The sequence below is a fragment of the Stylophora pistillata genome, chromosome 7, assembly GCF_964205215.1.
Source record: "Stylophora pistillata chromosome 7, jaStyPist1.2, whole genome shotgun sequence".
NCBI lineage: Eukaryota > Metazoa > Cnidaria > Anthozoa > Scleractinia > Pocilloporidae > Stylophora > Stylophora pistillata.
The window spans coordinates 2,528,655-2,555,291 of NC_142525.1; the positions used below are offsets into that span (position 1 = coordinate 2,528,655).

The window sequence follows — 26,637 nt, forward strand, 5'->3', positions numbered from 1 at the left end:
TCAAGTTAAAAAAAGGATCATTTTTAAAAATGAGTAAGTAATAAAATAATGGTTCTGCGGAAAACAACTCTGTCAGTGAATTTCTCTTTTCTCATTGCGATCATCAGGTTTAGCCTTAATGAACTAACCTGAGAGGAATAATTGATATCTATATATATGATTTTTGACATGGAAGCTTTTGTGCATTCATGTTCTCTGACAGTTAGGATTTGGAATATAAGCGTCGTCGTGATAATCACGAAGGCGACATTTAACCTTGGGAAAATAATTTTTGCTTTCGTTGACATGGGCACGTTAAGATTTCGTATTCCTTCCTTTTGCTCTTGAATTTTCCACTCCGTCTTCGGGTCACATCCTCGAAATGTATCAGAAAATAAAATGGCCCATTAACACATAGGTTTGCTAAAGAATGAAAGTGGACATTACTCTCTGCGGCCAGGCTCATCTTTCTAAAGAAAAAAAAAACAACAGAAGGTTAATTTGCAATTTACACACTTTTCTTATTTCCTGCGAAGCTTCCCAAAGGTGAAGCTTTTAAACTGCTTGAATTACCTTTTGCGTCTTTATATTGGAAGTGATACGATCATTGCTATTCTCATATCTCCAAATATTTAGTTATTGAACGTAGCAACGGAAATATACAAACCTTAGTCGAAAGGGAAGAGTCCAATTTTCAAGTCAGTATTGTTACAAAACACAGAGGCCTTCTTAACCTCACTCAATTGTATTTTTGTAATTTTGACAGCCACTTGGCTCGGTTAAAAATCTCCCTGACATGTAAAGGACCACCAAAAAGTGGATTTTGTTTGAGTTAAGATGATGCAACCTCCACCTTAATCATCTCCATGATATGAATGAATCATTTTTAGAGACACTATTCCCAAAAGTAGTGTCTGTTAACTTTCACTGGTCGTTCCCCTTTGATTCATCGTATGTACCTAAGAGATGATTTCTAAATTTTTTTTTTTACATGGACGACTTATTAAACGAATCATTCGGGGCTTACTTGCTTTAATCCTTTTCTACAGGTTGCCTACTGTCTGTCAGGTGCCACGCATACATATACTTCCACCCCAAGGAGCGATGGGACAAAGTTCACCTGCATTAGGGCACGAACATCTCAGAGCTTATTCTTCCTTTGCTCGTCGTGTCGCAAGGAGTCCCCAGAGGGTAAAATTGCTGCGTTTCACTGAAGGTAAAATTTATGGGGTTAGAGCTTTTATAGTCAGTGATTTTCTTAGCGACGAGATTCTTCGTATAACTTCTCTTTAAATTTCTGATTTGCATTTAAACTTAACATGTTAGTACAATCTGATAAGAATGTTGTGCGTGACAAGCATCGACCAGTCCAAGGTATCGTTAAAGACCTTTAGATTCTCGTAAGAAAAAGAGTAAAAGACCCAGTTTTTCCGTCTGAAGACCAGAACGCGCGCGTGAAGCAGCCTCATTTTCTTGAGAGAAAAATGTGATACAAATATCCGCCATAATTTTGGCAGTTTGTTTTTCTAGAAAGTAAATAGTGAAAATGCATGAATATGGAGACAGAACTTTGAATTTTACTCATTATCTCTGCTCAATAATATAATATAACAAATTTTTGTCCTTCATTAGATATGTATAGTTCATAAAATCGTTGCTCATAACGCATATAAAGCAGAGGAAAAGTGAAAAAAAAATATACACAAATACAAAACACAAAGAACACACCATTTTAGAACAGTGTCAGCGAAGGTAGTGATAGAAATACGACCGAAAGAGTATTTCAGCAGTTCCTTTGAATTTTTTGGGCTAGAAAGTCATTACTGACTTCTGATTTGTCATTCCTGCTTAATATGCTATGGCAGATGAAACTAAATTTCGAGGTTACCTAGAAATTTCTTATAAGTTAATCTAAATTTACAAAGTAATCGGAGAGGCATGGATTTGAGTTTGAGAAATAGAAGAATTTTAATATTGAATCATGTATTTACGTTTCGCGCATTAACGTTTCTTTTGTTTTCAATGATTGTTTATCGTAACAATTGTTTGTTATGGATTTTGTAACGAACAATTGTTTGTTACAGATTTTTCATCGCGTGATTGGTGATGATATATCATGTGACACGTTAATGACCAGTGTGACTAACACTCCTTCACTATACATGGCCGAAACTAAGAACGCAGGGAAAAAAGTAGTTTTGGACTTTATGGGCGGCTTGCTGTTTCATAAATACCAGCCGAATCATATAGGATCAAAATTTGTAGAAATCCCCTTTTAAAAATGCTGGACTTATCCTCGTGTGTATGCAGCCTACCATCGTGTTTATATAGCTCTATAACCGTTACATATAAAAGATGGTGTGTCATTAATAGAGGAAATCTCTTTTGGAAAATAGTGGTCCTATCATTATGGTCAATAGTGTGTAACCTACCGCTGTGCTTATATAGTGCATATATCAGTCAAATACAGTCACTTACGCGTGTGGCCGTCTCGTTCCTTCTTTCTTTGTTGATATAGATTTTCTTCTACCATAATTGGATTTCAAGTGATGGCGTCCATTAAAGTAGCAGCAGTCGCGTTGAGCTGTTTCCTTCACTACACCCTAACTGCCTGCCGTAAGTCACCCTAGCCAATCATGATGCACGTTTTCAGTTTGGAGCTAAGGAAAATAAAAAACAAAAATATGTGTAACAAATGCATAGGGACCCAGAATCTTCAAGCAGTTATGCTGCATGGATATCTGAAACCCTCGGTTCGAGTATCGTTAAGGGAGACAAAGTGGCTGGAATCCTGGTCTAGAAATTTGGTATTGAGTATTGGTTGGGTCATTGTTTTTAATCACAATCGGCGAATAATGTCGCAATCTGAGTGGCCAATTCGCTGTTTTCGATTAGAGGACAGAAAACAGTGCTCGCGTCAACGTGTCAAGCAATGCCTTTATCAGGTCTAAAATACGGATGAATCGGAAATCTTGACTTGTGGTAAAAAACAAATCGTCGATGGGTTAACGTGCTCTGTACTCAAAATCTGTAGCGGACTCACTCGGGGCTGCGCCTCTTAAATCCACAACATTTTGACCACTGTGATAACGAATATCAGTCGTTGCTCGTTAGGAGTATCAACCACCGTAAACCACGGTTGATCTGTTGAATGTTGTTGGGCAAGACGCTGCCGGGGAATGTAAATGAGTACCGCCAAAATGTAAGGGAGACCTGGGGCCCGTTTCTCGAAAGTTCCGGTAACTTAACGGGCCCGTAAAGGTGTTCTGTTTTCTTTCAAGATGGGGATTTCAAAGTTTTCAAAATGATTCAATAAAACTATCAGCTAAAGAGACAAAAAGGAATGGTTTGGGTGCCAGAACCTGCTTTACTATCCTTTAAATTTTTATTTTAAAACATGGCTTCGGGTCCGTTAAGTTACCGGGACTTTCGACAAACGGACCCCTGACCTGATGTTGGCGAGATGCAATAGACTGGCATCCCATCCAGGGGAAATTATCTCAAAAACGGTGAATTCCTTTACGGCACAGGAAGAAGCGAGGGAAAACTTTCGAGTACGTAAAATGTACTCAGAAATTGACACCATGCAGGTAGCTAGAGAACGAGAGAAAAGCCTTAAATATTTTTCTTTTTGTCTAGTTCATACAGATACAAAGTTTACAAAGAAACCAGAAAATACGTTGTTGGTTGACTTGGGATCCAATGCAACTTTCCAATGGGAATGTAACTTCGGCAACGAGGAAGACTGGACCAACTTTGAACAAGTCTTTTGGGGAGGCGAGACCGACAAATATGGAAACATTGGCAACAAATTCCTCACGATTGATAACAGTGAAAAGGTGTGGACCAACCCAAAACTACCCGATTCGGTCCGCTCCAGAGCTATGTGGTCCGGAACAGTCAGCCGAAATAGCTGTCAGCTGGTTTTCCGCTTGAGAAATGCGATTGTCTCAGATGACGGCACGTATGGTTGTATAGGGGTAGTGTATGGGGAGACTTTCAAAAGCAGTCCAGTAAGACTTGTCGTCTTAGGTAGGTGCCTGCAGGATATCAGTTCTCGAAAACTTATTATTGCCAACATCTTCAGCCCTGGGAGTCGAGAGTATCATTATGGGAGCAAAGTGCCTGGACCTCTTGAAACGGAGTCCAATCTAACTAACAAATTTGTCCGAGTCTAACATTTTCATGGCCGGTACTTACAGTTCGTTTCTCTGGATATCAGTCACAGTTAAGTCAGCTTTTACTTAGGTTATTTAGGGAAAACTTTATGATTATCCCATCGGAAGTATGGAATTTTCTCTTCAGAAATAGTACGTTCATGTTTACAGAACAACCAAAACTCGTCAGCCAATCTAACCGGACCATAGATGTTGAAGAAGGAGAACCGGTAACACTAAATTGCAAAGTAACTGGGAACCCTGTGCCGAGTATAATGTGGATGCACAATGGTAGGATATTGCCCCAAAAAGCCTCAGTGCTCAAAATATCAAAGATTCAGCTCAGCCAAGCTGGTATCTATGACTGTACGGCCACGAACCAAGCTGGTAACGTGTCGGAAAGTTTCGTAGTCAACATCGTGAGGTGTAAGTAAAACAACAAGTTTTGTCATTGCTGTTGTTCAGAAAGCTAATTAACAGGTTGGACAGTCCTTTCTGCATATTACATTGTTTTAACTCGGGTATGTTTGATGAGCGCCCCCATCTCAACCAAGTAATGGACCCTGTGTCACGTGAGGGTTATTGGTTCTCGTTTATGCTCCTAAAAACACCCATCCACAATTTTCCAATTCGCCTCGGAATCCGAGGAGGTAGAGCCATCTTGTCCACTAATCCTACTTTATTTATCATTTACTAGATAAACCTTACAAAGACCAGAGCGCTAGTTCAAAATCTCTTGTCCAAACAAAAATTCGTCAACAGACTATCCTGACATGCGCAGTTGATGCCAAACCTCCGGCAGAGTTCTTTTGGCGGAAACTAGGTAAGATCACAGCTGGTGTGAACTCTACAGAAAACCTAAGTACACTGACATTCACGCCTAAAGACAACGACGACTTTGGATTCTACTTTTGCTATGCTGGAAACAAATTCGGAATAACAACTATTACTTTTAAGGTGAAGACATAGTGCGTTTGTCCATTTGGATTCAGAGCAGAGCAGGCATATTTGCAGGGAGTACCAAAACATCTAAATTTCGGTATGCCACTAAACCAGTGATGTGTGATTTGAGCTATTTACTCTGGGACCAGTCATTATTAATCGTCGTTATTCATTGTTGTGTTGCAGTAAAGTTTACCTGATCCCCCACGAGGCAATGCAATATTCTAGTGGTCCTTCCTCCTCATGGGTAGTTTTTGGTAGTCAATTTTCTCAAGTCCCCCCCTTTATAATTCAGTTGAGGACGAGTGATTACCCCTTCTTCACCCCTGAAAACCTTGGGATCCCTCCAAAATTTTCCCCCACTCACCAAGGAGATGAATAATGACTGCCTATTTGTCTAAATTTTTTTCCCTGTAAGGAAAAAAAACAAAAACAAAAACAAAAACAAAAAAAACAAAAAAGTAGCACCAAGAATGAAAACCAGTTAATAACAGACTACTGCCATAAGAATTAAAGTGCTCTTATTAATTGAGCTGGGCGGTTCGTGTTAAACAGGTGCATCATATTATTTCAAATCAAAATCTTATCTTACTGTTTTCAATTTTTTTGCGTTTCTCAAAGAAGCGCTTAGATAATATACAGCTGCTTTGCTTTCATTGTAGACCAGCTGCTGATAAACGAAACCCCCTTGCATTGTTAAGCAACATTTGATTATAACTTGACAAACCGTATTTCCACGGCAAATTTTCAACGACAATCTTAATTTTTGCTTTGGGTGACGTAAGCCAACTCTTGGCTCGGTCACATCTATAGAATGATAAGAACTTTAATAATAAGAACTTCAAGTCTTTTCTTAGATATTCAAAGTTTTGCGAATGGTTTAAAACAAGTGGGAAAAAGGGAAAAAATTGCTGTGGCTTTTATTTTTTTATGAAATAAAAACGAACCAGGACATGGGAATGAAAACCACTCACAATAGCTCGCTTACTTTGATGCATATTGAGTACGAATTGATCTTTGTTTGGTATTATGTAAAGTTTGTTAACTTCTAAGCTAGATAAATGAATATGCCTTGCATGAAATGCGAGCATACAATTTAACCAGTTTCAGTAATGTAGAACAAGCAACCTGTGACAGTGATCTTTAAATGCTACCATAATGAAGTGTTTGATATTGCAAATATAACCTCATATTGTGATGTGTGTAAGTTTGATAAATGGTACTCTGTAGTTGCCTAGCCATTTTCCAATGTAATCTATTGCATAACTTGCACTTGTTGCAAAAAGATGTACATCGGCGAAACAGGCAGAAGACTAGGTGACCGATTCCGAGAACACCTTCGAGACGTGGAACGGAATAACAAGGACACATCGAAACCAGTCGCTAGACATTTTAATTTACCTAATCATTCTAAGCAACATATGGCAATCTGCGGTCTTTCCTTACACATAGGTAGCACGGAAAGCCGTAAAAATCTTGAACAAAAGCTCATCTTTCAAACCGGCAGTCTAAATCCCACAGGGATCAACGAACGCTTTTCATTCCACCAATTTATTCTTGTTTTTCTCGTTGCCAAGTTTCCACCAATAACGTAGCTCCATTTTCTGCCTTTAAAAGCACACACAACCCACAATTCCTCTATTCCCTCCGAAGAAGGGCTGACGCTCGAAATGTCAGCTTTTGTAATCGTTACGGTGGCCAGTTTACCATTTCAACTTTGTTGAGATATCCAAATTAAAAGATGATTGGCTGCAGGTTGCTACGTTCCTTCGCACCTTATTTCTCCACTCCCCCTGAATCAAGCATGAAGGTCATGAGAATAAAGCAAATGAACAATCGAAGCTTTCGATTTAAAAGAAAAAAATCTCCTGATCAGCACCTTCTGAAATGTATAGAGAACAGTATGAAGAATACGCAACTGACTTTAAGGTTAAATGTTTCCTAGGTAGGGGCTAGCTATCCCAAGTATTAGGTCTTAACATGTCATGTGCTCTCCAAGCAAAAAGATAACATTAGGGCCAATATTGACCACTTTCCTAAATGGCTGCCGCATTGATATTCTTCTGTTTAAATTTAAATTAGCCTTTCTGGCCTCGTTCTCCAGTTCAAAATTCAAAAGAATGCATTATCTCAAGCGAGGCTGGCGAGGCTAATTTGAACTCAAACAAAAGAATATCAATCCGGCAGCCATTTATGAAAGTGGTGTCTAAGACCCAGGTCCCAGAGATATCTGCCAGGTCGGCCTGGTTAAGATAATTTTGCACTGATAAATCGCTACATTTAGCTCGTATAAAAGAATAGGGTAAACTGTACATGTATGAGTGCATTTGAAAAAGGGACAAAATGATTTGAGCAAGTAAAGATATCTATGGTAATTGAGCCACGCAGGTGAAGCGAATTATGAGATGCACTAAAGCCAAAAGCTTGTGAGCGACCTCGCGTATAAGGCTAGTAGAATGTTATTTTGATAATTCTCGGTTCTCATTTGCTGTCGGACTCAACGTCCCGTGCAAAAAATGTCCCGTGAAAAATATGTCCCTCTCCTTTCTAACCACGACTAGACCATGCCTGGACATAGACACAATCGAGCTCCTTCACTAATCCCCTGGGAATAGTCGACAGCTTTGGCATCAATTACGTCTGTAAGAACTGATAAACTGAGAGAACAACAACATCATTGATAAATAACAACTGAGACAGATCACATTACACTGATCGAACCTTATATAATCTTTCTTTTCTTTTTTTTTTTATTTTAAGTGTAGCTGTCTTCTAAATTTGTCTGAACTGAGCTGTATCTTTCCGGCTGGGAGGGCGTTCTAATACAATAACTACACATAATCAGGGATTAAGGCGCATTCATTTTAGTCTACAGTTTTATTCGGATCTATATCTTTCCGGCCGGAGAGGATTTCATTGACGATAATAACATGTTTCTGATAAATTTGTTATCCTCTGTCTGAGAGAGAAATAACTTGTGTTCTTCTCGACACTTCCTTGGGTTTCCTAACAGAAATTATTGCGCAACCAGAAATAGTTTGTTCTGTGGCTATTTTTGTTGGTCACGCACGCCATATGGTGCGTGATGAAGTCTTAACATCATATTCTTTTGAGTGAGAACAATGCTAGCCATGCATCGACTGATTTTAAATCAAACCCCCCCCCCCGGGCGGTAATCCACAACATGCGCCAAATCTCTGTGAGAATTCCTCATTCGGACAGCGCTCGGTTCAAGAACGTTTTTGGCCGGACGAGTCAGACATTTTATCGTAACTTAAAGCAACCATTACAACAACAACCGCATCAACGATGATGACAACAACAAAAATACACCTCGCGAATACCTGTGATGACTCATTACTACGCGTGTGGCACATGTCACCAACTTGGAGTTTTGGTTCCTCGAAGAAAAAGACTACCACTGGCATGAACTCTCTTCAATCACTCTGAAACGGAGTCACTTTTCATATCCACGTCACTAAAATCTCATAAATACATATCTTGTTAATATTCCCCCCTTTTTTTTACGATCGATAAATTCGTGTGCAACCGAAAGATCTCTATTATTGTGCAGACAAGTAAAGGAACGTGCGATAATCAAAAATAATTTTCAGGTCAAGTGTAGAGAATCATTGCAACAACGAGGTTGACACTTAAGCAAAGAAAGCGTTTCCTAGAATTGCAAGCTACAATAAACCCCACATGCCAAACGAAAGGAAAAACTGGATTTGTTGGGTTTATCTAGGGACTAACAGGCTTACTGCCAGCTCTCGAAGTAAACTCGTGAGGTTCTCTAACATAACAAAACTTTAAATGCTAAGCCGTTAATTAATGTTCGGCTTTATGCTCTGGCTACTTTGATCAATGCCTTGAGGACATCAGTATAAAATAGAAACAAATTGCATTAGTGGATTTAAAAAATACGCGTTTTCTCTTCACCGAAACCCGTAAACTTAATATTTTCTTGGTGTAAATCGCGGAGGTCTGTGTGTTTGTCTTTCGGAAATGTGTTGTCGGATGATGATGACGCTGGTATTGTTCACGGGCACAAAAAAGCCCACCCAAGTTAGAATTGGGATACAGGTATATTAATTGTTGAAACAGGGTGACAAAAGTATACGAAAAACCCCAGGGGATGCACTGGGATGGGGTGAGGGCGGAATGGGGGGCGGGGGCAGGGAGGATACAACGTAATTACTACACACTAAATTTTCTAAGACCGAATCGAGCTGGCTACGGAGAAAGGTCCTTACTTGTTGACAACAAGATTGAAAAGGAATAGAGGTCTGAGAGAAATCTGTGAGGTACTAGCTTTCGTAATAAGCGACGCCAACTTAGTTAGGAACCAAGAAACAAGTAGAGGAATGTCTAAATTAAAATAAATGAATGAATGAAATAAGCGAGTAGACTAAAGAACGAACTACCGAGCGAACGAACCAGTCAATATAGGGCTAATGGATGGATGGATTCACGAATGGATAAATGAACGATCGATGCATATCCAGGATCAGTTATGTCGGGCATGTCTCTGAGGTCCCGGATGAGGTAAGATACCTATCACGTGCGCTAGAGTAAAACGCGTAGTTACAATTTCAGCATAAAAGAACAAACACAGCACAAGTGACCCTGGCCTTGATTTATTTTGAGCAATAACGTTTTGCAAAACAGCGCTTCGCAACAGGCGTCCTTGATAAGCAAAATTCTACACAACAGTTAAATTCCTTGTTCCAGTGCCAACGACTGAAGCCTCAAGTAAAGATATTAGTTGTTTTCGGTGACGTGTATGCCAAGTCGCACGTACTAATACCTGGGTAAATACTTCCTGCGCCAGAATCTCCTTGTTCCTCTTGCCGAGTGAGATTGTTTCCTTTTCAAGCCTTGTGACTTACACAGCGAATTCAATCTCCATTTGCGAGAATCCGTCGTCGAACTTCCCGCCGAGCTTGTCAATAGATTTTATCGCTTATCCCTCTTGAATGCAAAACATCTCACACATGAAGATAAGCATCATGAAGAAACTCGCTTTCAATTACAGCAGACGTCTATTTTGTTCGCTCTCTTACGACGGTATAGTCCAAGAAACACGCGATCACCAAACAAACTTTTCACCCATCCTCGATACCTAAAGCTTTTGATTCGATAGTCGCGTCATGCTTTTTTTTTAAGTATTTTAATCTGATGCTTCCGCAAAGCCGTGCTATTTACCTTGAAGATCAGTTAATGTCGGATGCCAAGGTTGAAAAACGTTAGGTTGAAGGTTGGAGGGATAACAATAATTTAGATTAATCTCCGTGGGTCTGTTCATGTTAGTAATCTATTATGTTCTTAGTATTGAAAAGGTACCAGGCAGTCAAAAAAATCAAGTATAAAAGATAAATTGTTAATTTTTCCTGCGGAAATGCTGTCGGTAAAAGGATCCATTTGCGTTTCAGACGACTGCGCATGTTTTCGACTTTGTTTATTGTAATATGATAAGGCCCCGCCTCCAACAACTCCCACAAATACTCACGCGCCATCCTTTCAACAACACACTGTGAATTTGGCCTTGGTCGTTAATGATCGATTCTGTACCAAAAATCCGGCTTCTCCTTCCTCATAATAAAACCCAGGACAAAAAGAAAGCCTCTAGTTGTTCTAGGATTTCGTTTCGGGTAAAACTTTTGCTTCTGTGCGACAAGCGAAGGCGTAACGTGGCTGCCTTTCGATCAACGAGGAAACATCAACAATAAGGAACTTTTTCTGTAAAGCTAACTCGAAAAGGTAAGATGTCTAGACAATTTTTATGCCTTAAATGTTAGGTTTGTTTACGAATTGAAGAAGGCTCATTTGAAAACACTGTCTGGTAGGAAAGCATTGCCTAAGATCTGTTTTTCGAGTGCTCAATATGTGATGGCATGCCGTTTGCATGACCTCCATTACTGCCCTCGAGGATATAGTCATTGAAATCAATTAAGACCGTTCTAGAAAATATGATGTTTGGGAAGTCGTTATGCAGCTATGATATTATCGGTTAAGCTTTGGACATGAAGCCGCGTTGCTAAAATGCGCATATCAATCGGATAAAAGACAGCCTTCAGGCTTTCTAAAATGAATGTAAACGGAGCCCAGCCAAGTAAGCGAACAAAAGATAGCTTGAAGTCTGTAAACGTGTTGCATGACTTTTGCGTACGAGTCGTGAATAGCGGTAAATTAACTCGTTGGCTGAGTCAGGAGTGAAAGGCAACAACAATAAAGAGTTAGAAGGAATTTGCTGCTCATTTTCAAAACAGAGATACATAAAATAGCGCTAGTTAGGAGAAGGACTTTATTCCTGAAATACCGGAAATCAATGTTATATAAGCAAATGAATACGAGTAAAACTGGTTTTTCAAGGCAATCTGGTTATAACTGACATGATTTCCAAGGGGGGGAGGGTGGGAAGGAATAAGGCGAGAGCCTTATGCCTTCTTCAAGCTCCTCTATGCAGTGTTTTTCACTACCTAAATCTTTCAGCCGTGCTTACATACGTCAAAATCACACGAACACAAAAACTTGTGTGTGCCACAACTATGCACATTGCGAAAGGACGATTCTTGTGTGATTGACGTCTGATGGGACTTGTTCCCCTTCTCATCCCAATTTTCTAGGGAACGAAGCGAAGTGTTTCGAATGGCATTTCACGCTCACGAGGCAAATTTCTAAAAAAAGGAACCTTATTTCGCCAGTCTCTCTTTGTGTTGTCATTGCAATCGAGGTACAAGCGCGCAATTCTAGTTCAGGACGACCATGAAATCCGCTCCAAACCACTTTCTTTTCCTGGTACACAGGATCAACCGGTTTGACGAGAATCTTGGATTGAATTTTTGCATGAAGAAAAAGCAAATCATGTTTTCTGCGGGTTTTCTGTAAAAATGGGAAACCTTTCTTTGTTAAAGAAATTATTTAAGATACTTGTCTAAAGTACAAACGAGAAATAAAAATGGTATTAAAATTCAGAGGTACAGCAAATTAGATAACAAACAATTAACTCGAGTGAAACGAAAGAGAGGACATTTTAGGGTGGGGTTCAGGAAGAGTCCATTCCTTTTCCTTTTATTTTGTATTTACAGCAATTAAATCTTTTCTAGAGCTCGAAGCGGCTTCACTTGTATTGCAGATGAGCGACCTTGCTTTTCGGGATGCTTTTGAAAAACAGCTATGCATACAGATAAGGAATAATTTAGTCTACACAAAGCGTTATCGATTCTTTGTAGTTACTAAACTTGCACGCTATAACAGTTCTGGAAAGAGTAACTGCGTTAGAACAATGGTAAAAGGTTTGCGTGTGTCAACCAGAGACCTCCAGCTAGGAAAAGTGTTGTTATATCGTTTTTTTTCCCTTTTTTGTCACCGCCAGTTGTTTTTTTTTTTGTTCCTTTTACTCTAGAATTCGTACGGGAAAAAGACGTTAACAAACACAAAAACAAACGTAAGGCTCAATTGGTAGGATGTATTTTTTTTGTAGTAGTTTCTTTGTGTGAATAGTTCACTCATTTTGGTCCGCAGTCTAATTTTTTCCCCTTTTCCTCGCCCTGAAAAAGCACACGAGACCCCGCCATTAGTATATAGTTATTAGAATTAAGATTCTCAAACCACGGACAAGTGACAAACGTGCGTCGAGATAAAAAAGAAGGAATTTAGTTTTATCTGAAACATGAAGCCTGACTTCTCTATTATTATCCTATATCGCAATACCCTGTCATCGATGAATTGACGTCTTCCACCCTTTTGCCATCCGCGGAATTTAGCTAATTAAGTACTTTTTCACATTTTAAGAGCATTTCTTGCCTGATTCATGACTTTGCAAAGATGTCAGGAGTCGTTTTCGCTCGATGAATCAGGTCACCAAATCATGCTGTTTTTTTTTTTTTTCAGTTATAAGGTCCTAACCTAACCAAGAACTTTCCAGCATGTTGCGTTTTAGTAAAGTTGATTTCGTAATTTGACCTTCAATTGTGATTTAGTGTCGTTCAGTAGCGGCTTTCAACGCTAACGATCTTGCGTGGGATGAATTAAGATCAACATATTGTGACGAGAGCGCAGCAGATGCACTTGGTAGAGTAGGAGCCAATAACAATATTGTCTAACATGCGTAAATGCATTTGCTAAGCCAGAGATAGCTATAAATGGTCACTGCCCGCCTGCGAAATGATTTGGGCTATTCAAAACGTTTACAAGTAATACTACTCCCGCATTAGATATACGGTTTCCATAAAGTTCCGCTGAGGTTAAGTACGGTATGAGAGAACCAAAAGTACTGTTGCAAGACCGTGCATAATGTTTTTTCTTTCCATTTCTGAGATCTATTGTCAAAATTGCATCATCATCGTCTTGCATGAATTTTGACACCGTTACTGCGACCACATTTAAATCAAGGGACGACAAAGCTGTCTTTGGTTAACCAGGAAAGTCATCACAAGTGCAATTGCGAAAAAAAAAAACCGAAACTTGTTGCTGTCATTGTAATAGCTTAGTTGTAAAAACCAAGCCATTAATTAGGAAGTAACATTTCCGATTGTGGGTTTTCACCTCCAAGATCGCCATGACGAAGCAAAAAATGGCATAAAGAACCCTTTCCGACCAACGTCACAGTACAGAGGTATAGGGTTTTATCAACTTGAAATGATGACAGTTCGTATTCGTTGTCAAAGTGTTAAGGGATTCAACACATGACAAACAACAAAAAGGACGAACGTACATGAATGGCGATCAAAACAGTTTGAAAGCAAAACAATTTATCACTGAGATTTGATTTATTTTCAAATTCATCCCACTTCTGACATTTTTTTTTCGGAAAAGGTAAGCTTTAATGATTGTACATTTGCTAACAATAGTCTTGACTTGCATTCACTTTTGATGAATGACATGTGTGACGTCAAATAGCAAAGTCTTTGAATGAAAAAACAACCAAAAAAGTTAGACTGTTTTTTTTTTCTATGAGGCCAAAAAAATGCCCTAAATAGCGTGCAATAATAGACAGTTGATAAGTGCAGAAAAAAATGAGGAAGTGGGCATGTTAGTTTTAAGCAATTTCAGGGCAAGAAATATCTGGGGTCATTGTCCATGACGGTGTTGGTCAAAACGCTTTCTCGAGAAAGGTGAATAAATTGAGTGCTTCGAGTTTTCGTCAGTTTGGGAGGATTTACAAGCTCCTCAGTCCTAATCATGTATTTCTAATAAGGTTTTTTTCTACGTTATCCATATCTTGACCTAAAAGTCTATCAGTATTCTTGTTTAAACGTTTTTGCTGACGTTTACAAGCTTGGCTACAACCGTATTAAGATTCCTTCAAAAATTCTTGATTTTGTCGTAACTGTCGAATGCAAATAAACGTTGCAAGTGGTCGGACCAAAGGACTGCCTTGGAAATCAGTTGACATTTGCACACTAACAAAGGTTGATAAAACTAAAAGTGTGGCAAGCTGATAGCACGTGTAATACGACCGATTTAGGTATGATAAAAGAATGAGAAACAAAGCAACAAAAACAACAAAACAGGAAAAAAAAGAGAGAAAAGAACAAAGAAAAACAATAACAGCTTCACAGTAAGCAACTTAGTTGTTGTTTTCTTTTGTCCACGGGAGATTACATTTAAGAACTGTTTTTTTAGTTCTAGAATAACTCTTACTTGCAGCAGATTATAGCCAGAAAAAATTTGTATTATGTCTATTAAGAGTTTTAAGACTTTCTGAGCAAACTAATTGACCAAGATACGTCGGTATGTTAGTCGGGTTGAGTTTCATTGAGAAAGTTTTCACTCTGGCAAACGATTTCGGTATAATAATTCACTCTACGCTGAAATCAAAGTACTTTCTTGGACATTGGAAAACATTACGCTTGACACGGTTGTTGCGAAGAAGTGAGAGACTGAAACATTCGAGTTATATGAAGGACACGGTAATTTCTAACTGAGTACGTGCTCATGTTGTTACTATGATAGAAAGTAAGCGAGAATGAAGTGGTTATTTTTCTACCCGGTAGGAAAACGCTTAACATGTGTTTTTACAGGCGGTTAAACATGCTATTTAGTCCGGCATTAAGGAAAATATTGTTCGGCTTCGTGTCATAATGTGAAGGAGAACCTTCGATGATAATCAGCAAGGGCGAGACATTCGAGTAGGGTTGGACATATCATTTCTGTGTCTGTTTGAGACAAAAGGATAAAGCTGAAACTTTCAAGTCTGAGTTGGTTTAAGAAGATATTTGATTTGTTGCAGTTCCATACTAATCACATTAGCAGATCATTCCATGCCTGCACAAATTTATTAGATTTACATAGAAAAGTAGTGCTGGATATTTTAGATGTCTCCTACGTTGAGGACGAGGTTTGGTAGGAAAATTGCCGTGAAACGAACAATTTCTCCTTTGAACAGTGACTCCGATGTGTTCTTACACTTTGCCTGAAAAGTTTTGTCTTCTTTGAACTGGTATGATCAACTGTTTTGAAAGCACTCTTTGGTTTCCTAACTCAGGAATTTGTAGCCTGGTTTCAGCACATAGTAGAAGTGCAATCTTGTTACAAGCGAAAATTGTTTACTGGATTGGCAACCACTAAAGTAGTGACTCAAGATATGATCGTGAGGATGAGGTGGGTTAATGAGTAATTAGCAAGTGATCGATGTTTCAAAAGATTTTGTGTTCGATCACTTTCATGTCGATTGCTATCAAGTATAGACAACACTCGATTAGAGGCCCACTGGCTAACACTGAGTACCCTTTGATCTCATTAATCACTGATTAGTAACGCTTAGGGTTTGCAACATAAGCACAAACGGAAAAACCAATCCTCATTAAATTGTAATGTGAGTGGAAGAGAACACTACATTGACGAGTAGTTTCTTTAGTTGCTTTTAAAGATAACTTGTATTTTCCAAGGAGGTCTACCTTTAGTCTCCCAGCGCACTGATGGATCAGGTAGAAAAAGCTAATCCAAAACTCACTAATTTTCATTTGTGGTTCAAAAACAAGATTAGGACTTAGTCCGGACGTTTCAGATATTAGGTAGGAAGCAGCGAAACGAACATACCTTGCATTACAGAAACAGGATAGATAAAAAGATAAAAAGAAATGAGAAAACCCACCAAGAAATTTCTCGTCAGGTCTGCATTTTTAGGATAGAACAAACAAGTACGATTGAATTAATTTGAAACGGTAATTGAAGAAGTTAGGTCGCTTCGCAGCGATGCCCGCTGCGACGACGTTAATTAAACCAATCACAGGCAGCGCAAGTAATACTAAACCATCTCGCTATTCGAAACCTCTTTCGTAAGCGACATACGATTGATGGAAGTGATAGGTCCATCTTGTTTAACTTGTTTTTTGCTGTAGTAATGCGATCCGTACCCGCCTTCCCCTCATCCCACCAGGAACAACGAAATCGCACGCAACAAATCGCATCATTGCTGGGTGTAAATGAAAATTTTTCTTCCCTGCTCCTATGCCTCTGCATTTGTCAGCCTGAGCACAACTCATACAAAGTGAGCTAAAGGTACGTGAAATCTGCTGAAAGCTCTGGGGTGTGTTAAGAAGCGATGGCGTTGTTGTAAAGCTGTCGAGTCGAGCGTCGGTTGTGGCTGTTGCTTATTACAGAAGGAAAAGCGGCAGAGGGTCGGGGACTGAGTCAGTTTGGTATAGATGAGCTGTTGTTGCATGACTTGGCGTTTCTTAATGGGCTCTATGCATTTATTAAGGTGATCAGAGAGTGATGTTGCATAACACTGCAACGATTTTAGGTCGAAAAGGATGTGAATTTCTACACATTCCCAGCCGGTCTACCATCTGGATTCTAAACATATGAAGGAATTGTCTGCTAAGTCATAACGATTTCCGTACCATACGACTTTAGCCTGGTCTATATCTCTGGGGTTCATTATCCCCCGGGTTTTCATTGGAGGAAAACTGGTTGCAAAAGTAAATTGAAAGACGCTACAGAATTCTTCGACTGTGCCGCTTTTAACCAATTCAATGCGAGATAGTAGCGAGTGTTCTAAGATAACTTACTCGAACACGAAGGCGCTTGGAAAAATTTTTCTGTCATAATTACTTGAATCCGGAAGGCTATGGCTGTCGCGACAAAAAAAAAGATAAGATTGCTAGTTTCGTATATGTATCCCTGGTTTGTCCATCTCTACTGCCCAATGGTAGTAAACCTGGTGAAAAAAGGTGGAAATGGAACTTTTCATGGCTAATGGGCCAACTCGAAGAAAAACAACCCTTGGGCCTGGCATAATTACAGGAAATCACTAAAATCATCAAAAGGAAAACGCGGCTTGTTCGGGGAGAGAAGGGGAGCTTATCACAAAATACCGGAAATCAAAGGCAATGCTCGCCTAAACAAATAACAACCTTCGGTTCCACAGATTACATATTCTAGTAATATGGTAAACAGGTTATTTTCAGTTTTCGAGTTTTCAAATAAGCATGTCCATGGAAAATCCTGGGCATTGAGGCCGACGAAAGTAATTAAGGTTAAATTACGCGAGAGTCAACTTCCTGCTCAGCGGGTAAACAAGGGGATATATTTCCAAAAGTTGAGCTAGTTTCGTCAACTAAACTATTACTGGAAAAAACAGGGGGCCAGATCGAAAGGGTTACACTATTTCTAGAGAATGCCTACATATCGCTTATGACACTGTGCTCTGAACGTTCCATTCGTGTGAGATTATACGACTCTCCAGAATTTTTTTGGCTAAAAGTCAGCGTGAGTAATCGCTATTTGTTTTGCCAAGATGAAAGAAGTTAAGCTGTTTTTCTTTTCCGAGTTTCTCACTTTTTCGCAATGAGATCATAATTGATGTACGTGAGGTTTGAAAAATTACAGCCATGTCTCACACTGTGTGGATCAGCAAGTATCTTCACTCCACACCTTAAGCTTGCTCGAGAAAATGTTAACAAAAAAAAAAAGACAAAGAAAAGCTCAAACGAACAAGGTGGTGTTAAGTTGTATCTTGGGAGGAGGACGCGAGAGCTAGTGAAAAAACGATCGAGATTTCTAAACAGTTCCTACTCATACACATTATATGCTTATAAAAGCATGTGTGTCATATTCTCTCCATGTATGGTTGCACTGGCTTTAGTTTGAACAAACATACACGCAGAGGAAGGAAATTTGTAAAAGCTTCAATCTGTATGGTTAAGATATTGAGGAGTCATTTCATGTATAGCATGATGGTCTCTTTATCTGCCAATCACTGCATATACTGTCACAATGAAGTGATTTTCAAAAAGCCTTGCGTGTCGAGTTTACAAGGGCTTTGCTTTGGTTTGCTGAAGTCGTGTGTCACCGTTGTTATATAATCTGTTATTGAAAGGCTTCGATTGGCTCTTATGGAGATGTCGCGTGCCCGCCCTAGCCTGAGTATATGATAAGCTCAAAGAAATCGAAACTGTGAACTGAGTTCCCAATAAGACGTAAACCCATCTGAGCTAAAAAGGAAGAAGAATACCGATAGAGACACGATGGGAATATTTCACCGATGTAAGTCAGAAGTACCTTGCATTTTGCTGTTTCATTTGTGTGAAAACCGATCCTACACTTGTTCCTGACTGAGAGGAGATCATTTGTTTGAGACATAGAAACAGGCACTCTGTTGATTTTACTGAAATCAGGCTTACATTGAATCCCGGGGTTTCTATATTTTGTCTTTCTCCACCAGTGCAACTACGGGAAAATTTGCAGTTCATAGAATAATGACATGGTTTGGTCTGCGATAAATTCCCTAGATGAGTCCAAGTGCACGTGCTAAGAACTCCACGAAACGATTATCGTTATGCGACGGCATGCTTTTAACACAAGCTCTACCTTTCCTGTCTAGTTTTGTCGTTAATTTACCTTTTCATCTGGAAAAATTCGGTGAATGTTTAGTTTTACCACGAATTCATATTTCTGTTTGCTACACACAAAATGAGACCACCATGAATGCTAGCACACTTCAAGTACCTCAGGTCAGAAATATAAAACGTGTCGAAAGATATGCACACGCGGGTAAAATTACTTGGCAAGAGAACTTTGTTTTCTCACCTAACTGCCACTTAAGACGTTATAGATTTTCAATTAGAAGAAAGCCCCAAAAATACACTGGACTTCTCGAATTTACCTCTCTAAAAATCTTAGGGATTTCATTTCAGCACCAGAGGTCATAAACAGCCATTTTATTTCAGATTTTGATCGGTTTTCATGTTCTCGATGTAGGGCTGTTTCTTTTCAAACTTGGATCAAATGATTTTTTTGCCTGTGAAGATTGCATTATAAGGACATGTTAATCATTGGCTTGGCTGCTCTTTAGTCATTATGTGAAACGTGCTAGTGGAACAATGTTCGTTACTAAATGGTATAACTCCATTTAAAGAGCTCTCTTAAGCGTCGCGTTGAATTGGGCGCCCAGAGATAGGAAGGTTCTCCAGGTTCGACGGAAGAGGTATGGTTCTCTCGCAGTTTTCATTCCTAATAATTAAATCGATTTCCACTTTGATACCAATAAGAATAATAGTTTTGTGTTGATATGCTCAAATGCATTCGATTAGACCATTAACAACCCATCTATAGCTCGTGGGAAAGGCAAACTATCAGCAAGCCATCTAGAACTCAAAAAGTAAAGAGCTCTAAAATGACAAGTTTCAAGTCGGAATGAAAAACATTTCGTAAATTCGTACAGTATGCGCTTATAGCTATGTCTTTAAGGTTCGTCGCAACTACTGCTTCACAGTTTGTTCTGGTACAGAGAGAAAAAATCACCTCAATTTGTAGGTGACTCTTTAAGTGGCCCTCAATCACTATATGGGAGGGTTGTATTTTGACAAACTTTCATGCGACTCAGATCTCAAAATGTAATTAATTGGCTTAAACACTTGGAAAGTTCGCAACATGGATCGTGAATGAACCCTGAGAACAATGGAATAAAGTGATCAAAGGCCAAAAAGTTTCATGAAGCGTTAACTTTGAACTGGCAAGATGTCACAGCGAGAAAAGCAAGCATAAGCTTGTCTGCAGAAAGAATGTAATAAGTATTTATTTTATGCCTTAGTAAATTCTTGTCATTTATCATCGGCACACGACTGTTGCAGCGATACCAAAGTCTCCTCACGAGAAAGCAATCAAACGTCGTAGTGCACAGGTAGAATGATCAATGCCGAGTGAATATTGAGAGATAGACAGGGAAACTTAAAAATACATGTCTAAAAGGGTCGTGAAGGAATTTTCCTCTATTGGAAGAAAATCTCATTGTCTTTTTACAATGAGGTAAAGATGCCAACAAGGAAAAAACAAAGGTGAACAAACAACTGAGCCAATAAAAACAAATACAACTCACGGCTCCAATGTTTAAGTTATCTGAACCTTTCCCTTTCAGGATCTCAATTTGTTTCATAAAGTATCCTGAAAAGTGATGTTGTCTTTACGAGGAGCTTCGGTTCTTGTCCTCTGCGGTGTCCTTCACATCTCATGCATCGCGGGCCGTAAGTAACCATGATTTAGTTTTATTATCGTTATTTACGTGTCGTTAAATCTAAACCACAGTAATGTTAATAGCCAATCGTAACAAAAGTATAAACAAGTAAACTACCCAACGCGCTGGAAAACGTAAGCGACTGAGTGGACTGGTTTGAGCTTTTCGTTTGATTGGTTGGAATGAGGAGCGAGTTTTGAGGTCGACCAATCAGAGAGCAATCCATTATTACATTGAAAATTCATAATGGTAAAAGTATCAGAAAATCACTGCAATTAATTAACAGAAAAATTTATACCATGAATAAAATGTTCACTGGACAATATTAAAGGCCAAAATGAATTGAGCAAAATGTGTTTAGTTTTACTTTGCACATCATTGAAAGATAGTCTAAAGGAAAAAACGAGCTCAAGCGAGTCGAAAACATTAAGAAATAGATCAGTCGAGATGCTGAAATAATGTGACTTCATACACTAAGCAGAATCTGGAATTTGTTTCTTCTTGGCATAAATGGTAATGCTTAAGGTAGTTTCACCTTAATAACGAGCTCAACTTATTCATTTTTCAGTCAATTCTGCGACAAAGTTTACAAAGATACCTCCAAGTAAAATCTTTGCCGTTGAGGGATCTGATATCACTTTCCAATGGGAATTGAATTTTGGCGATTTGCAAGACTGGAAAAAGTTCGAACAGATTTATTGGGGAAAAACAGACGGAAATGATCACATCAGGAACAAGTATATCACAGTTGCGAAATCATGGAATGGAGGTTTGAACCCCACACTTAAAGATTCCGTTAAATCCAGAACCAGTTGGATCGGAAATGTTACTCAGGATCGATGTAAACAAAAGTTCGTTTTAAGGAATGTGAGTAAAGCAGATCAGACCACCTACGGCTGCACGGCAATAGTGTACGGTGACGAAATCAGGAGTGGTCCAATAAACCTATTTGTCCATGGTAAGAGCACATTGCGACGAGGTCTTAATCACTGTCTGTGTTGCTTTCAGTTTTGCGCGCTTTTGAAGCGGAATATTTCAGTGCGCGTTAAGCTTTATGTCACGGTCATCTCAGTTTAGTGACATGTTCCGTTGTCAAAAACGTTCTTTAACTTCAAGAAGACTCAGGCTAACCCTTAGCAATGTTAGTTCGGTGAGATAGAAAACAAAACAACTCGCACTTACAAACCATCGTGCATCAAGGATAGCTAACGATGGTAAGGATTAAAGCGGATGGCAAATGACGCACAGGAAAAGAAAGAGTTAAACGTTTCAAGCCTAACAACCCGTAACATGATCCCTTGAAGTCAATGCCTAGGATCGCTCCTTTAAATGGTCATTTAGCTTGTAAAAGCCTAAAAATATTATAGCATTTCTCGTATAAGAATCTATCATGCCGTTCATGATCCAATTGGTTCCTTCTTTCTTCAAAGATCCAGTCCCCCCAACATTGACCGGTCGATCGAATGCAAACATAGATGCGGATGAAGAGGATGACCTACGATTGCACTGCAACGCAAGTGGTGACCCCAAACCCATGATAACTTGGAGTAAAGATGGAACTCCTCTTCTTCAGAATAGCAGTTCATCTGCTGTGTTACAAATTCCAAATTTACGACAAAGAGATGCTGGTACTTACACCTGCACCGCTACCAACAAAGCTGGGTCTGCGTCTCACAGCATGGTTGTCAGAGTTGTACGATGTAAGTAGAGAAAAATCCTTTTAGGTATTTCTTAAACAAATGGTAAACACCACAGCGTACACTACTGAGTTATGGATGCACGCGGGAGGTTGCTAAGCACAAAAGAAGCGTAAGAGTCGCTCGAGGCGATAGCCGAGAGCGACTCTAGCTTCTTGAGTGCTTAGCAAACCTCCCAAGTGCATCCATAACTCAATAGTGTACGCTGTAGTGTTTACCATTTGTTTTATAACATAACATTGATACATTGTAGCTAAAGAGTTCCCTTTTATTTAAAAAATCTTACGGGACCAGAAAAAACAAGCGCGCGCGTAAAAATAGTCTTTGCATTTGCTCACGTCAGCAGCGTACACCCATGGGCAAATGGGGGACGCTAAATTGACCAATCAGAGCGCGCGCTTTACTTTGGTTATGTTATAATTTAATTTGTAAGAGCGAGACTTATCTCAGTTCTCTGATTGGATACATCCGTGGTGATATCACTGCGGGAACCTTTCAAAACCAATATCAGAATTTATAAGGTCGCGCTTTCTGGTAGAACGAACCTGTTCCGGAAAATTGGTCGTCAACATACAGAAATGAATATTGAAAAATGACTGGAAAAAAGTTCAAATCGAATAACCCCGACAATGGCGTTGAAAAATTTAACATACCAGCATGGTTCGTGAAGACAGCCATACAAACGTGTAAGACTCAGATGGAACTTAAAAACAAATCCAAACACACGAGTACCGATTAAAAAACTTTTCTTCCTTACCTGAATGTTTAGATAAACCTCGCATCAACAAAACAGCTTCTTCAAAGCCATTATTGCAATCATGGATTAAGAAGGTGACCACCCTGAGGTGCTCTGCAGATGCTAAGCCTCTCGCAAACTTTACTTGGTTCAAAGATGGCCGACAGATTGTGTACGGTGTGAACTCTGCGCAAGACGTGGGCACACTAACGCTGAGACCTAGGAATGCGGGCGATTTTGGTTTGTATTCCTGCAGGGCCACAAACATCAAAGGAGCTGCTTGGTTTCACACGAGAATATTTCAGCTTTGTAAGTAAAGAGCAACAGCTTCTTTTGATATGCTAATGAAAAATGTTCTAAGTTCTTGTTTCGCGAATAGGATTGAAAGAGACTGCGCTTCTTTCTCAGTTAACTTTTCTCTTGATTGAAAAAGCCAGGAGATCGCTTGCTGAATCGAGGAAATTATAAATGTCGATGTTTTCTGAGATAGCTTATGAGAATCCGTTGATAGATGTGTAAAACTAGTGAGATTTCTATTTCATAAAACTCCTTATTTCCTTTTATTTCAGATCCACCCAGCTCGCCTATCATTTATCAGGTGACACCAGACGTGCTGAAATTCAACATCACATGGAATATCTCAAAAGTCAAAAATAGCAGCCGCTCTTTAGATTTCATGATCACCCTGCTTGATGCAAACAGGCATGTTATTCAGACACATAGTGGAATAAAGGGAACATTCTACACCCTTGAAAATTTGCAACAAAACAGAACATACATATTGATGCTACAAGCAAGAAATATTGCCGGTTATGGACGAGCCGAGAATGTCACTGTTAAAACACTTGAAGCAGGTAAAGATCTATACACCCATTCATGACTCATCTGTTAGTCAGTGCGTCGTCGATCTGTTCGATCATTGTCTTGATCAAGCGCCTGTTTGGCTGTTTAATCGACCATTATGCATTATCAATTTCTTTCAGATCCACCCAGGGCCCCCTTCATCGCGGTGGTGCCAAATGTACTGTCGCTAAATGTAACCTGGTTTTCGTCCATTGAAGACAACGGCATCAAAATTTATGATTACTTCGTGAAAGTCGTGGACTATGTTTCAAACAGACTGGTACAGGAATACAAGAAAGTACAGAAAACATCGTTGGTGATTGACAAATTAATGAGAAACAGGACTTATTTTGTGGCAATACAAGCACGAAACGAGGTCGGTTATGGAAAGCCATCCAATGTTAGTGCCACGACTCTACTGGCAGGTACAACAAAAACCTTTTATAGAGTTTTGCGCATGTCAACAGGTGCCTCTCTTTCGAAAGATGGCCACCTCTTTTGGCTTCATTTTCTCCCTTAGTTTCAACTCTCTAAATTCTTTTCCATCTTTCAAGTTTCAATGCGATTTCTTTTAGCATGATACTTCGTCCAAGGAAAGCAAAAGAATTCAAAATCAATGAGCAAATCAAAGTCCAAATTGCCGAAATTCGCATCTATATATCGATGTACAATTTTTCTTCAATTGTTCATTTTCCCATTTTTCACTCATCCTTTTTTTGTGCTTCAGGGCCGCCGGATGTGCCATTGGTAACGAACATCACTGTTAGTGGAAAACAATGCTCACTACAATGGATGGAGCCTTTTAATGGACAAAGTGCCATTTTAACGTACACTGTTTATGTTTGGGAGTTTGTGGCCAGACTTGAATCATATACTAGGGAGGGCATAGGCTCATGGAATACCACCAACCTCACTTACACGCTAGAACTCGACTGGGACAAAATGTACTGGATGGCTGTGTCGGCATGGAACAAATATGGCGAAAGTTTCCCCCTGTTGCGAAGGAAATTTAGAACAGACAAAAATTCTAAAGGTAAATAAAGACTTAAACATACTCTAAGGCCACGCCAGAAGAAACCTTTCACACATTGAAGGGGAAAATCGCGCGTACTATCCTATTCCGTCGTTAATATCGATACTAAATTTAAAAACACTTCATAGTAACAAAGTGAAAACGAACGTCAAAGGCAAATTTACTTCACGTAGATATTGCTTAAACTTTCATCTTCGTCTTGTTTGTGTTCTATAGTGCAAATTTCGACAGAGATGCCCACCGTGCTATCTAGTAACAAACAAGGTAAGTTTTAACTGGAAGGAATTTAACCCTTTCTCCTCAACAGCAGTAGTCATCTTCTCTGTACTGTTCTCCACACCATTTCAAAGTTGCTGACAAGGAGAATTTGTTAAACAATCAAGAGCTTCGTTAGTTTGCGAACTAACTTAATGATTTTAAGGCGAAATTAGATGCTGGTCGACGTCACTCTCATAGTAAGTTCAAAGTCTTAACAGGAAGGGCTTTAATGAGGAAACTCTTTATATGTAAACGCGGAAAGAAAAACTTTCAGTTTTGTTGTGTTAAAGAACTGATTGATCCTGAGTTTTAATTCCATTACGCAGAGTCGACCGTCACGAAAAGAAAAACTGAACAACTTCCAACAGAACTGCCTACTATCAAACAAGGTAAGTATTGATTGCCAAGCATAAAAATTCCCGAAACAGTAAGATATTTACGTGTTTATGTAATAGGGATGGAAACGCACCAAAAAATGCCAGTGTACCTTTACGCTGCACAAATGTAGCTGGATACACATTTTATAGGAAAATGCACATGTTATTTTTTACTATTATTTTAGACGGGAAACCAACTAGAGATTTCCTATACTTTGTATCTTTATGCAACATTTTCCAGGACTGATTTTCGCTATTGCATAAATAGCGCTCTCTACTGCGAGGATCGTGCATCATTCGTATCTAATACCGCAGTTCAAAATATATGAACTTCATATATACATTGTATCTGATTTATCATCACGGGTTTATTACGAATCAACTTAATGGCCTGCTCCCAGTTGGCTTGTTAGCTCAATTGGTAGAGTGCTGCACTAGTATCGCAGAAGTCAGTGGTTCGAATCCCGTACAGGCCTGATTTTTTTCAGGTCTGATTTTCGCTATTGCATAAATAGCGCTCTCTACTGCGAGGATCGTGCATCATACGTATCTAGTACCGCAGTTCAAAATATATGAACTTCATATATTCATTATATCAAGAGTCTAACGGAGTGAGGAATTTGCAACGTAATATGATGCAACACTTACATAATTATCATTTTTTGGCAAATATTTTCTATATTATACTATCTTTGTGTTTTCACTCTACTCAACAGCTGAAAACAGCGAAAGCAGAAAAGGCGTTTTTTCCTATTACGCACCTATCTGGTTCGTTGCGCTGGCATTTGCAACACCTATTGTTGTGTTCTTGGTTTGGAAAATCACCAGAAGAAGTAAGTTATTCGTGAATTCATGAATGGCTGACTGAATTATCTGATCAATCAGCTCAACTTAAGGCATAGGCGAAATCCTTCTTCTAACGTCCGCTCCAGTCCAGTTTTTCCTGTTCCGTAACGTTTGTGGTAAAAGACCCTTTTGATGAAATGGTGGTAAATTACAAGCCCCAAGGGATACTGAAGTATTTAAGTCTGGGCGAAAAAAAGATTTCGAACCTATACTACTAAATACTATTTTTAAATGCCGCGCGCGCTAAATGTCAAAGTATCGTGTTTTTATGTGCGAATGACCTAAGAATTCACTTCCGAAAAAAGTTTG

The 26,637-nt window shown here is 39.2% G+C and overlaps 2 protein-coding genes and 1 long non-coding RNA gene across 6 annotated transcripts in view; 2 read left to right on the plus strand and 1 right to left on the minus strand.

Annotated features, from left to right (window-relative positions):
- The window catches only part of LOC111329803 (uncharacterized), a 27,138-nt gene continuing 501 nt past the window's right edge, over positions 1 to 26,637 (minus strand). The window contains exons 2-4 of the long non-coding RNA XR_002694743.2: positions 2,458 to 2,639; positions 1,007 to 1,189; positions 1 to 449 (exon numbers count right to left, since the gene is read on the minus strand). This is a non-coding gene — a long non-coding RNA (uncharacterized LOC111329803). The remainder of the gene's footprint in view (positions 450 to 1,006; positions 1,190 to 2,457; positions 2,640 to 26,637) is intronic.
- LOC111329801 (opioid-binding protein/cell adhesion molecule homolog) lies at positions 1,084 to 6,280 on the plus strand. Of its 2 annotated transcripts, XM_022934572.2 has the most exons (5): positions 1,152 to 1,195; positions 2,498 to 2,595; positions 3,619 to 4,011; positions 4,308 to 4,562; positions 4,834 to 6,280. In XM_022934572.2, the coding sequence occupies exons 2-5, from the start codon at positions 2,529 to 2,531 to the stop codon at positions 5,103 to 5,105; spliced, it is 987 nt and encodes a 328-aa protein (XP_022790307.2). In that variant the 5' UTR covers positions 1,152 to 1,195; positions 2,498 to 2,528; the 3' UTR covers positions 5,106 to 6,280. The 2 variants fall into 2 exon arrangements, with proteins under 2 accessions (XP_088585127.1, XP_022790307.2); XM_088729001.1 differs by lacking the exon at positions 2,498 to 2,595 and having other exon boundaries at positions 1,084 to 1,195.
- LOC111329800 (uncharacterized) overlaps positions 10,579 to 26,637 on the plus strand; it is a 22,755-nt gene continuing 6,696 nt past the window's right edge. The window contains exons 1-11 of one of the 3 annotated variants that reach the window (XM_022934568.2): positions 10,579 to 10,838; positions 20,443 to 20,548; positions 21,107 to 21,496; positions 21,969 to 22,238; positions 23,005 to 23,280; positions 23,541 to 23,825; positions 23,955 to 24,239; positions 24,542 to 24,847; positions 25,064 to 25,111; positions 25,432 to 25,494; positions 26,199 to 26,315. In XM_022934568.2, the coding sequence (XP_022790303.2) occupies positions 20,479 to 20,548; positions 21,107 to 21,496; positions 21,969 to 22,238; positions 23,005 to 23,280; positions 23,541 to 23,825; positions 23,955 to 24,239; positions 24,542 to 24,847; positions 25,064 to 25,111; positions 25,432 to 25,494; positions 26,199 to 26,315 (2,110 nt within the window). In that variant the 5' untranslated portion in view covers positions 10,579 to 10,838; positions 20,443 to 20,478. Of the gene's footprint in view, positions 10,839 to 13,727; positions 13,896 to 16,435; positions 16,584 to 20,442; positions 20,549 to 21,106; positions 21,497 to 21,968; positions 22,239 to 23,004; positions 23,281 to 23,540; positions 23,826 to 23,954; positions 24,240 to 24,541; positions 24,848 to 25,063; positions 25,112 to 25,431; positions 25,495 to 26,198; positions 26,316 to 26,637 lie in introns of those variants that run through there. The other 2 variants (XM_088729000.1, XM_022934569.2) reach the window with 2 other exon arrangements.

Coding starts and splice junctions, on each gene's coding strand:
- LOC111329801 (XM_088729001.1), top strand. CDS start 1,084: ATGGGACAAAGTTCACCTGCATTAGGGCACGAACATCTCAGAGCTTAT. Junction 4,012..4,307: donor AGTAAGACTTGTCGTCTTAG/GTAGGTGCCTGC, acceptor TCATGTTTACAG/AACAACCAAAACTCGTCAGC. Junction 4,563..4,833: donor CGTAGTCAACATCGTGAGGT/GTAAGTAAAACA, acceptor ATCATTTACTAG/ATAAACCTTACAAAGACCAG.